We start from the raw sequence: 14,713 nt of genomic DNA, 5'->3' as shown, positions 1-14,713 counted from the left end.
GTTGCTTCATGTGGTTGCCCTTTAACTCTATTGCGAACACCCTTTACAGGACCGAAAGATTTCTGCAGAATTGCCGTGATGAGTAACTATACCACGTAATCGCAAAATATCGCTGCTACGGTGTGCCCCTCGATGTCGCGAAGCCTGAGATCTCTCGCTTACTTCGTCGTCCGGCGCATGCGCATTGAGGCGGGATGTCAGGGCGGACAAAATGTGCAAGGAGCTGTCGGGATGACGCTCTGCTTTAAAAGCCTTATAATTGCTTAAGCACTGTTTTTCTTTGCCATAGTTTGTTATTCATGTGCTTACAACCTGTTTATCCCCAACAGACGACGCGCATGAGCGCCTCCGCCCTGTCTGAGGCCCAGGCTGGCTACCTGGTCTCTCTGGTGGGCGTCGATTGCGAGCAGCTCCTCGACGCCGCCATCGTGTTCTCGCAGTGCGCTGGCGGACTGCTATCCCTGCCCGCCGTGATGTGGATGCTGGCCACCAGGCTGGGAGCAATCCCCGTTGCAGGCGGGGTCGCCTGGCAACTGACATTACTCACCTTCTTCCTGCCGGCATCCAGGCTGCAGGCGGCCATTTGGGTAAGACGGGACTTGAGCGTTAATGATTACATTTGCCCATGACCGACGATTGTCTGTCGAGGAGGATGTGGAATTGGGGTGGGCCCGGAAAGAAGAATCGACAACTGGGCTAGTTGTTACTTGACACACTGAAGTTACGGACTCTCTACACGGACAAAAGCATTAGCGCTGTGGTTTGTCTTTTTCCTCCTTCTGTTTGGGTCGAGAGTGGGTCACTTCAAGATGTCAAAGGGCCCGGAAAGTGATTAGCTGTGTGTGGGAGGTGCTCCTGGGGAAGTCACATATAAGGCGTGTGTCACGTTTTCTGCGCTTGGAGCAGGTGGCTTCTCCGGCAGGTTGATGGAAAGTTCCACGTTTCTCGTTGCGTCTCGCATTTGTCGGCACAATGCCCGCAGCTCACTGTTCTTGAAAAATTAGGCCGCCACCGCAATTGAGGTATGAAGACTGCGGAAATAGCGGAGCTGGTGGTCTTCACTAGCTCTAACTAGGTTAGTTTTAGATCTGCCCATTTTATCGGTAGATCGGACACTGATGCCGCCGAGCGCACTCCGTCTCTTTCAAATAGGAGAACACCTTCACGTCAGAGGTTACGTCATCACTAGGCACAGCCAATCCCCGATGCGCGCCTCCCCACCCGAACATCTACGCCGGCATGCGCACTCCCCACACCTGCTCGTCGGCTCATTCCCTCCTCGCCATTTCCCATCATGTTCTTGGCCTAGCATTTCCCCCTCTCCACTTTGCTGCGTCGAGTCTTGAGTGACACCACGCATGGATAGAACTCAAGTTTAAACAGCTTTGCTGTTAAAGCCAGCAACTATACCAAGTAAAATGACACTGAAAAATGCCACAACCAATCTCCTTCCAAGCCAGATATGTGACCGTGAAAGTGTACGTCGTTTCCCGTGTAGGTGCGGGATCGGCAAACATTTTTTAAGGGCGATGATTACGGCTAGGTATTCACAAGGGTGTACCAAGCGCACTAAGTGTACCAAGAGGCTTTTCTAATAATTGGTATGAACAGGTGATGCCATGGAGAGGGAGAAAAAAAAACGTTTTATTTTTTGTTGTAGATTTAGAGCAGCTGGGTGGCCTGCTTAGTCCACGTAGCCACGTGCTCTCCCTGCTCGGGTGACCCGCTGTATCAGCTCTCTTCCAGGTCCGAGCTGGTGGCCGCGCACTCGCACTGCTCGGGAGTAGATGAAGCAAGTGGGGAGGGGTGGTGTGGGCAGAATACTAGGTCGGAGCAGTGGCTAGGGTGGTGGAATCTGGGAAACTGCACGTGAAACGACTGGGGCAGATGTGGGACATGATGGCGCCCTTGAAGTAGTAGTTCGTATTAGTTTGGAGATGTTGAGGCATTCTTTTTTGTGAGTTTGCTGCTCTATTCATTCTAAGCACCTATACTCCACATCCATGGCCCCAACGTTCGAAGAATATACACTGTAGAATCATTTACACCCTAAAAGGGGTAAGTCACCGTCTATATCTAACACCCTTACACACTAGCGAGAAAACCAAAAGGAACCAGTCTTTATGATGTCTAGAAAGAACACACGAATACACTCGTTTCAAGGGTGTTTTATTGCTCATCACACCATCCCAAAAGGGGCTTTTCTTTGCTTTTTGAAAGAGTGTTAGGGTGTTACCAATAAACAAAAAGGGTGTAAATCATATTATAGTGCAACATAGGACATCCTCCTGCTATGAAGAGCAGCATTAAAGTATAAACTCGTATTTGACTTGTTGAAATAGCATATGTACACCTCTCAACAGGGCCGCATAGTCCGATACCGCGACCAGCGGCTAGGGAAGATGACCGACACCCTGTCCTGCGTGCGGCTCGTCAAGTTCTACGCCTGGGAAGAGGCCGTGGAGAAGGCCGTGAGCCGGCTCCGTGAGAAAGAGGGCTTCTTCTTGTTCCTGGCCAATCTGCTGGACGGGTTCATCGACACGCTGCAGATGTCATCGTCCTCTGTGGTAAGAACGCAAGCTTCTCTTTTCTTCATATTGTGGACCTATGTGAAGTTGGACAACGTCACCAGCCAGAGAGACACACATGGACTATTTCCAGTTTTCTACGCAGTTTATTCTTTTCTTTGTACGTAGACATTGCTATAGTGCCATCTGCAGACGACTCACATGCGGTAAACGAAGAAAGTGCGTCCCAGCTGTGAAGCGCACCCCGACGACGAACAGGTGGTGAGGGGGAGGGCTCCCCGTAGCCATCTTTAGCTGTATCGATGCAACGAGGTTTTCTGGTCTACGTGCTATGGCCACGCACGCATCGGTCTGTTGGAAAGAAACATATAACAGCTTCGCTGTAAAAAATAAGGTTTAAGAGAAACGAGCTCAAACGCGCACTTGTAACTTGAGCATACGCCCACTTTTGCTGAGATTTTAAGCGATTTATTCTTTGCCTTCTAATGATGGTTTCAACGACTTCTCTGGGTGTCTAGGGGCTGGCTTTCCTGCTGGCTTCCTGGCCTTCTATCAGAAGTGCTGTTTTTCTAATTTCAGATGACAATTATTCTCTTTGGCACGTTTGCTGCCGTGAACCAGCAAGTGAGGCTAACGGCAGCTTGCTCTTTTTCGTCCCTCTACATGCTGTCAATCATGGATGCCGTATTCGTCAACACGGCTACGCTGCTTCGGTACACAAGTATGGTGCGTATGTTATGCAGTTACGGTTCTGTTTTGCCAGCAAACGATTTTTTTTGTGCATACGGTTTGGTCAGTTCAACCTCTACGAGGAACAGCTTCGCACTGGTAAAGTATTTGCCGAATACACTAACAACACAAGACACAGAGATGTAGAGGGATGCAAAATTTAGTTTAATCAGCGATCACTCATGCTGAGCAGTTACCAACTTTTAGAGCGAAAGCTATATTACTCCAGGACAAGCTCAGAAAACGCCCCGTATAGAATATCCGACCTTCAAGCACAGCCAAGGTCAAGCCAGCGCTTTGAGTTTTGTCGCCACCTTTTTTTTTAAATTAAAATTTCGGCCTCTAAATTTTATTTCACATGCACCTCATAAAAACCGTCTTTTAGGATATTCAAAAGTTAAAAATAATGAAAATATTAATATTTATCCTTGTTATTGGCAAAAAAATACCCCAAGCGTGGTCTTTACGGGAACACTCATAACTATTGAATGGATTGCAGAAATTTCAAAATGTTTGGTACGGAGGTGGCCAACTAACTGTGCTGTGCAACCAAGTAGATTTTTTCACACGATATTTACGAAAAGTAATAGTGAAAATACCAAAGAAAGCAAAAAAGTGTGTCATTTTTGTCTGCATTCCTTGAAATAAGTCGTGATTACACCAAAACTTACCCTCAGTTTTTATAAATACTAGTACATTGCACAATCTAGTAATACATAAATGAGCCTGTGAAGTTTCATTGAAGAAGAATTATTCATTTTAAGTTACAACTGGTCGCGCAAGAAGAAAGTGCGAGAAATCAAGTTTTGAAAAACACGAGAACAAACCTTTTCGATCTGTATACAAACCTGCTACTCCTGCCATTGAACATTGAAATTCACCAGGTTCATAGATAGGGCCCTCCTTATACGCTACAAGGTCTTTTTTGGCTTATGTTGCTGCCTGTATTTTCTTGCGGGTATGCTTCGTCTCACCCATCGATTGGCGCTTAATCTTCTTCACTCGGTACTGGTGTCAGGTACAGCAAGCTACGGGAATGTGGTGGCCAGGTTCAACGCCCCCTTCCCTCCAAACATCTGCAGCACTTCTGTTGTCGTTAAATCATCACACAGCATAATATATAAAGAAAAGGATGGGCAGGCTCATGTGGACGTCTTGGGCAACCCAGGCCAGTTGTCAAAAACAGATGATAGGGTACGCATACATATATTGTTATTACCTTGCAGTAAAGGTTCTCGCAGTCGCGCCTTACAGTTGTTATCCAAGTTCCCAAAGTTTGCACTAACTTTCACGTCCATTCTCGTCCACGTGGACATTCACGTCCACGTGGTACACAGTGAATGCTCCAACCGAAGACCACGTGGACGTGAATGTCCACGTGGTCTTCGGTTGGAGCATTCACTGTGTACCCATCATCACGAAACTTTCGCTTCTGTCGTCTTTTAGGGGCGAAGCTCCTAAAGCCATGGGTCTGTCCATCGCTTGTGTCTCGTGGTACGTGACCGCCGCATGCTTTCGGAGATGTCGTAAAGTGGGCCGCGTTGCACGCGCAAGAACCGGCTGCAACCGGCAGCGCAAACGCGGCACCGGGAGCGCGAGCTTGTCTGTGTTCGCCAACGGAGGCGCCAGCGCACGTGCACTGCGAGGGGGAGATCACGCAAGAGATCACGCCACGAACGCAGGCAGTCGTTCTCGGAGAGAGAGAGAGAGAGAGAGAGAGAGAGAGAGAGAGAGAGAGAGAGAGAGAGAGAGAGAGAGAGAGAGAGAGAGAGAGAACTTTATTTTTTGTCTATTATCGCAGTGGTTGGGGTGGCATCCGTCAGCCGCCTCCGTCCAGGCAGCTGCTGGTAGCACTTCGGATGAAGGCCACCAGGTCCCGTTGATCTTGGTGATTGCAGGCGGTAGCCAGCCACTCCTTAGTGTGATGTGTTCTGAGTGCTGAGGTGTTAGTGCATTCCCACAATATATGTTCTTGGTTAAGTGTGGCGTTGCAGTGGCTGCACTGGGGGGGGGGGGGGCGGGGGGGGGGGGGGCTGGTGGTGCCATGCCTTAGGCGGTGTAACCATGCCGGAGTTTGTAGTGTGTTTGTTTGTGCTCGTTCTCGGAGATCAAACGAGACGCAAGGACCTTTGCTCGTTTCCTCTCGTCTTGTTCGGGCACAAGTTCACCCTAAATAAAAGTTCTTTCTTTACCGTTGTGTCCCATCCTACGTGACAAATTGTGGTGGAGGTGCGGGGTAGTCCTCGATGGCGCGGGGTCTTTCACCAGGTCTGGGCCTCGGAGCATTGACTCCGAAAATAAAAGTTGATTTGTACAATGTACGCACACAGTCTTACGTCTTTCTTAATGATGTAATGGGCGAACTTTCACGGGAGAGTTACGGTTACCGATGATCTCCCCCTCTCGAGCTTCGCCCCACTTATCATCCTTCATTCCGTGGATATGGCGTGATTTTTTTAGCCTGGACTTAACTAAGCCTTTTTTATTAAAATGTGCAGGCTATGATATTATTGTTTCTACTGAGAATAACATCTATAAAAATGATGAGTCCGGTGCATTCACAGCAGGAGCATAAAGCCCCCGCAAAATAAATAGCAGAGACGCTTGTGCGGTTATGCATACTTTTTTTTGCGAAAGATTGCCCTATGGCATAAGAAACTATTCTCATATGTACAACACTGCACCCGTAGCACGCAAAAATGCGCGAAGAGACCGGTGCTGGGGCCCCCGGCGCTTTAGATCTGGGGGTCTTCCAGGATGGAACCCTGTGCCTCGGAGGTGTTGCGTTCGGGCGTCTCTAAGGCCTGGGCAAGTCCAGAGAAAATGTTCCACGTCAGCTTACTTTTCCGGAAATTTAAAGGAATATTTAGAAAACTGAAAACTTAAAAATGGTCCTAAATAATCTTTTACGTATCAGAGTACACGCTAGTAGAAAATTTCGAATATACGCAGCTGATATTCGCTGCGTTATCAGTTTCTGTTACCGCACCACTTTAGTTTCGGTTTCAGAACCATTCACCGGCTGTTAGAAAAATGGCTATAACTTTTGAACTAACTGAGATATGAACATAATTTTTTTCTGCAGAACATTTTGGAATGTTCATGTGCTTTCAACATGTAGCAAGAAAAAAATTGGATATTTTTTAAAATACATTAGCGGTGGCTTAGCTCGTCTATGCCAGTATATACGTAGCGTGAGCTAAAGGTCAGCTGGTTATTCTTAGCTTTCCTGGTTGTCTAGGATTAGCTGATTATCATGCTTACCGCTGCTAAAATAATTTTCAATCCAACCCGATCCAATCCAATCGAATTCAGTCCAGTCCAGTCACCGCCCCTCGCGCATGCGCAGCACGGCTCTCCAGGAGCCCCGGGAAACGCCTATCAAGCGGCTCCGGCGCAGCTTCAGGCATGGCTAATGCGCAACCGAGACTCACAGCTGGGCACGCGCCAGCGCGAGTGCGCCTGCCACGGCTATGACGTCACTCTTCTGGAAAGCGCAGACCGGGGAAGGTGCAGACACAATTATCTACACACTCGTACTCCAATCCAATCCAATGAAATTCAAGCCAAGCCAATCCAATCTAATGCTGCTCGCGCATGCTCAGCACGACCCTTCAACGTCCACGCGAGACTGCTCAACCTCGACCAGTGTAGCTTACGCTACAAAAGGTCTTTTCAAAGGTGGTGACATACCTTGAGCGATCGCGCGGAGTGAAAGCGTCTAATCACTCGTTCATTCCGAAGGGAGGTGTGCGGAGAGGAGGAGAGGGAGTAAGGCGGGCTGCGTTGGAAAATGGTACAAGGAGGCACTGGCTGCATCCAAGACCACTGCGCGTTCACGCCTTTCGACCGGCGACTGCGCCAAGCAACGTATGTCTTTTGTCTTGCGGTGCGGTTCTGTGCGCGTTCATCTGGCGCGCTGGGCGCGAAAACCGGCCTTGAATAAACATTAAGCGCACTTGGATTAACAGCGCACAAGCAGGGCAAATTTTGTTCGAGGCGGCTTTCATGGGACGAGGGGTGGTAACGCGGTCGCAGCGAGGTCGAAAGGGTATAGCCCAGCGAAGGGGAGGGCAAGTACACGGGCAGCTGGTTCAAGGAATCCTTGAACGAGATGTTTATACAGGCACAGCATTTTTAAACTACTAGTTTAATACTAGCAATGCTTATACTTGGCAACCTTGTTGTGCAAACAGAAGATATTAGGCCTATTTGAGCTAATTCATCAACACATAAGTGATATTTGCATTGTTCTGTTAATTAAAAATATATTGCTGCTTGATTTTCGCGATTACAAATAAAAAATACACATTGAAAAAAAGGTTATGACCTCAAAATACAAAAAGCGCCCCCTTGTGCTTGGCAGTGTTCTAAGTTCAAAACAAACGAAAGTTCCCAGTAAAATGTGCCAGCAATGGAACACGGCCAAACTGAACTGGCTCGAATGTGAATCGATCTGCTTGCTTCGAGCAGTTCTGCTTGCTTCGAGCAGCCTTGTGACGCCAGGCTGCTTCGCTCTTAACATCAGCGTTGGCGACGTTAGGTCAGTGAAACTGGGCTAATTCTGAGTGCGCAGCACTTCAGCGTTCGCTAGAGTGGTTTGGCGGCGTCGTCGTTGTAACCGAGTGAGCGATGGCAACACCGAAGACTAAAAGAAAACGGCGTAGGAGAGTGCCGCGAAATTGTGAGGTGCAGGGCGGTTTGCCAAGGCGGCGCGAGACGTTCCTCCGAAAGTGTGAGAGCGAGGGCAGTATGCCGAGCCCCCGCCAGACACGTGTGCGAAAACTGCCCTGGGCGTCTAGTTTCGTCCGAGAAAGGAAACGCGAAACCAGGCATCCATTTAAGCAAGCGTCTTGTTTTTTCACGTTCACAAAAAGCACAGAAGCCCAGCACGCGTTGGGTGCTGCAAGTTCATTGGTCACCCGACGCGGTGGCTCAGTGGCTAAGGCGTTCTGCTGCTGAGCACGAGATTGCGGGTTCGATTCCCGGCCGCTGCGGCCGCTTTTCTGATGGAGGCGAAAAGCAAAAACGCCCGTGTGTACGAGATTTCGGCGCACGTTAAAGATCCCCAGGTGGTCAAAATTAATCCGGAGCCCTCCACTACGGCGCGCCTCATCGCCTGCGTTGCGTCGGTGCGTTAAACCCTACAATCAATCAATCAATCAATCAATCAATCAATCAATCAATCAATCAATCAATCAATCAATCAATCAATCAATCAATCAATCAATCAATCAATCAATCAATCAAGTTCATCGGTCCTTCGGCTCCTTCGTCGTCGTCCCCGTTGCGTGGCTCATCCGAACAACATGGCGTTTGCGCGGGAGGTACAAACACGATTCACAACAACATGCTCGGCAGCGGCGACGTGCTGCGAGATAACGGCAGAGTAGCGCATGTCGCCGTGCGTTCGCTAATATCGCGATCGCTTCCGGAGACGCAGCAGCTATGCGCCGTGACCGAAAATACTGCAGTTCGCGCTTCAGGAAAATTTCGCATTATGGAGTCTAGTAGTCGTCAGCCGTTTTTTCTACTACGCTAGATTTTTGAATAAGTCTAACCCTATTTGACCATCGTCATGTATGCGTGTACAGTAACCCTAAGCGCTTTCTGCGCTGTGTTAGTTTCGTTGCCATGCGTTGCTTGAGTCCTGTTTAAACAAAGCAAAAATGGCAGTCTTAACAACGATATACCGAGAAACCTCGTCGCTTTCAGGTTTCCCAAGGGTTCCGACGAATGGCGAAGACGCTCATGGCTGAAGAAGAGACTACGGGCAGAAGAGGAAGAGCGGACATGCAACAAGGTGAGTAATCGCCAATGTAACTCGATCCGCCGCGGTGGTTCAGTAGCTAAGGCGTTGTGACGCGGATTCCATCCAGACCGCGGTGGCAGCATTGCTGATGGAGGCGAAGAGCGAAAAACTACACCATTTTCTCTAGCGGAACCCTGAGTAGTATGCGAAGCAGCCATGGGGTCAACGCAATTTCCCATTAGTTTTCAGTTCTTCGTTTCCGGTGACGTTCAGCTTCGCCTGCCTTCGTTGTATCAGTAGCTTCTTGACGTAGTTTGAATGAGTGAAGGACATAAGGTGCGTTCGTAGCGCATCCTCCCGTCTCGGTTTGTAGCTCAGAGGGAAGAGCGCCACGTACCTCCCGTTGCGGCCAGAGAGTCGTGGGATCGAAACCGGGCGCCTCCTAACTATTTATTTTTATAGTGGACTGCGCTGACGTCAGTCCAAACGCTGACGGGGCTGAAGAGACCCGCATGCGCAGTAGAGTGCGGAGGGCGGACAACAACAACGACAACGAGGGAGGGAGGAACACAGCCCCGAGCATGAGATGCTTCGCATCTAAACACGCGCAAGTGTCGAGATTTCGGCGCACGTTAAAGGTACGCAGGGGGTCAAAGTTAAACGGGTCAACTCCACTATGACGCGCCTCAGAGCTCAGGTTTAGTAAATCAATCAATCATCAACCAAGCTAGTGTAACCTACGGTATTAACAAATAACTCCCGCTATCTTTGCTATGGCGATCGCTAGGTTAAACCAATTGTAAAGTCGTATATTAGTTGAGAAAAGAAGACACTTCGCAGTCCACAACCATTATGTGTCCCCAGCTTCAGTAAGTTTTGTTCTCAGAGCACCCTGTAAATAAAAAAAAGAGGAAAAATAAGTCGTTCCATTTCACTGGAAATATTTCCTAAGACATGGCGAGTTGTAAAACCTTCAATACAGGCAGTCCCGCCTGCACACATGCTCAATTTTTAGAAATATCCGCGCTGCGAGCTGCTTTCCTTCCAAACGCGCGTACCAATTTTGCGATTAGTACCTATAACATGCTTTAACGCTTTAAAAATATGGACGAGAATTGAGGCAGGGATTTCAGGTGGACTTCTGAATTATTGTTGTTGTTGTTTGTTCGTTTATTTAACAGCCTCAAGGCTTAGTAGACACCAAGCGGGTCCGATCTATATCCAGGAAACTAGGTTGGCCTCCCGGATATAGTACAGTAGGGAACGGTAGGCAGGACCATGGAGCCACCGATGGTAATGCGTGTCTTGCTGCAAATTTAGGCCTGCTGCCATCAAACATTTTCTTCGAATGTCCTTAGTTCCAGGGCATGTCCATAGTAGGTGGTGAAGGTCTGCCGGAACCGTTTCCTCACAGCAGGTTGAACATTTCACATGTCCTCGGTAGTCCCCTTTCCATCCACTCGTGCGGGCAGGAGTAAGAGCCACGCCCAGTCGGATCCTTCGTAGTACAACCTCCTCCATCCTGGTAAGATTGAGGGGGAGGAGAACCGAACACGGAGGTATGAGAGCACGCGTTCGGCGTCGAAGGTCCTCCTTTGCAGCCATTCTTGTGGCCCATGGGTCACTTGGGAGCTGGGCGGGGATGATGGGGCCGGGCAGTTGTGTGACAGAAAGACAGCCCGTTCATTTCCTGCAATACTGGTGTGACCGGGAACCCATGACACAACCACTTTGGATGGCATTTTGCTGTGGAGCTGGTGGATGCGTTGGCAGATGATGAGGGTCTGCGCAACCTGTTTCAAATAGTGGATCACTTGCGTAGAGTTGGTACGAAGATTTATGGTATTCAAGTCTTCATTGGAAGCGACTGCACATAGTAGGGCGTCGTGGATAGCCTGCAATTCCAGCGGGATTGGGGTGCATGTGGCAGAGGCGTAGGGAATACTGCCTTCGATGCTGGGATGAGTAGGGCTGGTCCACGCAGTGACTCCATGCGTTCCTGTGCATGAAGCGTCGGTGTAGAGGAGGCATTGATCGTCTGGTCCCGGGTGATTTGGGAGGGGAGAGAGCTGCGCTTTACCCTCCTTGGTCCGCCTTCTCTGCAGATGGCTTGTTTTGTTGGAGGTTATAATCGTATAACCCCAGGGTGGAAGCTCATCCTGACTTTCCGGAGGTGCCAAGCTGCCCGGGTTGAAGTGGTCGTACAGTGCATGGCCGTTCTGCAGACATGCATACTTTGGCAGTCGCATAGCTCGGCGTTGATTTATGTGCTCGTCAATTGTGTTGAGCTGAGCTTGTTCCTGAAGGACCGGTATCGGGGTGATTCGAGGGAGACTGGTGATGGCTCGCATGGCTTCTCTATTAATAGCTTCCGGTTTAGCATGTTGGGATACGGTTAGACGCTGAAACTGGGCTTCATAAACCAATCGTGGTTGGAGCACAGCGCACGCCAGCCTACGAGTGACCTCAGTTCTTGCACCACCCGCTTTTGGCGCAATGCGGCGGATCAGGCGAATGGTATTTGCCGCCGTTTGCCTCACTGCTTTCAGCCATGCTGTAGCGGTACCGGCCTGGTGAATATGCAGGCCCAGAATACGGAGCTCTGTTGCTCCAGCAAGCTGATGAGCGCCTATGCGTATAGATGGAAGGTGGACGGCGAGCTTCTTGCGGCCAGATTTGTTAGCGACTGTCATGTACTTCGTCTTCTCGGCGGATACAGTTAGACCAACCTTCGCTGCAAATGCCTGGATAACTTCAAGAGCCTTCTGCAGCGCTGTATACTGCATCTGTACGTTTTTGTGCGTCGACCATACTGTGACATCATCCGCGTAGATGAGGAAGCGTGTGTGCTGCACAGTGTCGAGCTGCCACGCTAAGTGAATAAATACAATGTTAAAGAGTATTGGTGACAGCACAGCTCCCTGGGGGACACCCCGCACTGAGTGAAACAGTCCTACTCGCTTCCTTACACGGACAGCGAATGTACGGTTTTTTAAAAAGGCGGCCACGTAATCAACCACATGACGTGGCAGGCCCAACTGAAGCATAGCACGTATGATAGCGTCATGGGATAGATTATCATACGCCTTCGAAATATCGGTTGCCGGTATTGTACAAATGGCGTGGCTGTAGGAGGAAACATTCAAGATGTCTTCGGACAACATCACCAAACCATCTTCCGTGCCAAGACCAGGACGAAACCCCATTCGTGCTGGGTGATATTTGCGATGCTTCTCCAGCCACCAAGAAAGACGTGTCGCCAGCATTCGTTCTGCTAGTTTGCAGATGGTGAGTGTCCAGGAGATTGGGCGGAGATTTTCTAATCGGTTAGGAGGTTTTCCAGGTTTAGCTAAGGGGATAACTATTGAGTGCTTCCATTCGGCCGGGATTCTTGAGGTTGTCCAGGTTTCATTAATTATAGCCAGAATAGTATTGAGGATATCTCCCTCCATGTTTTGGTAAACCTCGTACGGTATACCATCCGGGCATGGGAAGGTACGCTTTTTGGAACATTCAATAGCGGCTAGTAGTTCCGGAAGTTTAAATGGAGTCTCCAGACCGTCCGTGTCTGCTGCAGGAGGAGGGGGATCTTGGGAGAGCGTGTGTGGCACATCGTGTAGAGGGAAGAATTGTCGAGCTGCCCGTTCGGGAAATTCTTCTGGAGTCTCCTGAGCCGCAAGGCGGGAGCTTGCCACCGGATCGGGTGATCGACGACCATTTTTCATTGCTCGGAATGTGCTCCAAACTGTTCGATTTGATGTACGGCGATTCATACCGTCGCACCACCGTAGCCACCTTTCACGGGAAAGAACCTTTTGGTATTGTCGGGCTTTAGCTGTAAGGCGGTTAACCCTGATCCTGTCCGGAAGGGAGTCCGGATTTCTCCGAGCAGCTATATCTGCTCTTTTCCGTGCCGCCAACAAATTAAGGAGGAGAATGTCAGGGTTCAGTTTGCTTCGGTTCCATTTGCGAAACAGAACTCCCGATGCTCCACGTTTTCTTGAAGCGCGAGGCGTTGGAAAACGAATGCCCCGGTGTGTGTACTGCTAGCACGTGGTCGCCATGAAAGTAGCACGCCGTTCAAAACACGATTTGGATCTCAAGCTTATACGCCTCGTCACTCACTTGTGCATGCATTGTGGGTAGATTAGTTATCTGTAATCATCCTTTTGAAGATCAGTTGTTTCAAAAAAAAAAATTACCATCTCCCCGTAGGGGAACCCTGAGTAGTATGCGAAGCAGTTATGGGGTCGAGGAGAATGAGGGGAGCGGAGCGCGCGCTCGCGTCATTTATACCGAAGAGCTACAGTGGCGCCCCCAGCGGAGTACCGTCGCGCCTCTAACCCTAAGCTGCTTCGCATTATCGCGCGCGGAGCCGCAGGTGTTGTCATTCGTTGCGCAATCCCGGAGAGGAGAGGAGGGTCGGAGAGGAGAGGAGGAATGCCGGAGAGGAGAGGAGATGAGACAAGGAGAGGAGGGAGAGGAGGGAGGGGAGGAGGATGCGCATGCGCAGTGGGGGTGTGGACGCCACACAACGGCGGCCGCACAACGGCGGAGGGAACAGGCGCGACCATAAGCTGCTCCGCATCTAATAAGTGTGCGTGTATGTCAACTTCCGTCAACGGTCAAGAGACATCAAATTCACTTTTGCCTTCTACCTAAATTTTGCGTCACGTCTATGTCGTGTGCTCAAAATCTTCGTTGGTTATCAACCCACACAGAATGCAATGGCGGTCATTATTGTTACAAAGGTGGGGTGCTTCTGGAGAAGTGCTCATTCGCCTGGACCAACACCAGAGAGAAATCCAACGGAACGCTTGATGAGGAGGAGCCTGCACTCAGTGACATAAGCGTCGACTTCCCGCCGGGGGTCCTCACCGGCGTGGCGGGGCTTGTCGGCAGCGGCAAGTCAGCGCTGCTGGAAGCCATACTCGGCCAGCTGCGGCGCCTTCAGGGAAACGTTTACCTCAAGGTGAGCTCACTCGAGCCTCAAATTAAAGGGACCCTGCAGCACTTTCGATAAGCGCTTTCGCTCTTTCCTTCGTGTCTCGAAGCACTGCGAAAGCTATAGTATTGCCAGCACTGAGCCGCACTGCGTAATTTGCTCGTCGCAGCAGATCCGCCTTCCGTTTTTGCTTCGCTTTTGTGTCTTTTTCTTTAAAACGGCTATCGAAAGCTTTTATTACTGCAACTGATAGAAAGCCGGCCAATAGCCACTACGCCGTTCAGCGCTTTAAAAACGAGAAGCCTGCGAAGGAAGAAAATCTGTTGAGAAAGTTTCCAGGTTATCTAATGGGCATATAGCAGTAATTTGCGCCTAAGGTACTTTGCGACATCTAATCTAAGTGCTGGATGTGCTCGTTCACTACGTTCTGCGAGGATTTAAGATTTCGAAAAAAGAGCATTGCAGGGTTCCTTTAGAGGCCGAACACACGTGCGAAGAGCCACGCGTTTCCGCACGCGTTTTTTTGTCCTCTCCAAAAACCGGTCCTGCAGCCTTTGTGTCTGTCCCTCTCGGCTGCCGTACAGGTTTTCGGAGGGGGAATTAACGCGTGCGGAAACGCGTCGCCCTATGCACGTGTGTTTGGCCCTTTTCGCCGATAAGCTCTCGCCTAAAAAGAAGGACGCTGTTATCGTAGTTTCATTATGATTATCAGTGCCTTTTTCAGCACTTGGTGGACATTTAAAAGTGTTATCTCTTTAA

General features: G+C 49.7%; 1 protein-coding gene across 1 annotated transcript in view; it reads left to right on the top strand.

Annotated features, from left to right (window-relative positions):
• Nucleotides 1–2,345: 2,345 nt before the first annotated feature.
• LOC144139726 (multidrug resistance protein mrp-7-like) overlaps nt 2,346–14,713 on the top strand; it is a 51,375-nt gene continuing 39,007 nt past the window's right edge. Inside the window, exons 1-4 of the mRNA XM_077672008.1 lie at nt 2,346–2,567; nt 3,108–3,254; nt 6,607–6,767; nt 13,807–13,981. Of these exons, the coding sequence (XP_077528134.1) occupies nt 2,346–2,567; nt 3,108–3,254; nt 6,607–6,767; nt 13,807–13,981 (705 nt within the window). The remainder of the gene's footprint in view (nt 2,568–3,107; nt 3,255–6,606; nt 6,768–13,806; nt 13,982–14,713) is intronic.

The sequence above is a fragment of the Haemaphysalis longicornis genome, unplaced genomic scaffold, assembly GCF_048455015.1.
Source record: "Haemaphysalis longicornis isolate Haplotype H1 unplaced genomic scaffold, Haemaphysalis longicornis Haplotype H1 scaffold_5, whole genome shotgun sequence".
NCBI classification, from domain to species: Eukaryota; Metazoa; Arthropoda; class Arachnida; order Ixodida; family Ixodidae; genus Haemaphysalis; species Haemaphysalis longicornis.
Note: the sequence above shows the minus strand (reverse complement) of the source record. Positions and strands in the feature narration are given on the sequence as shown.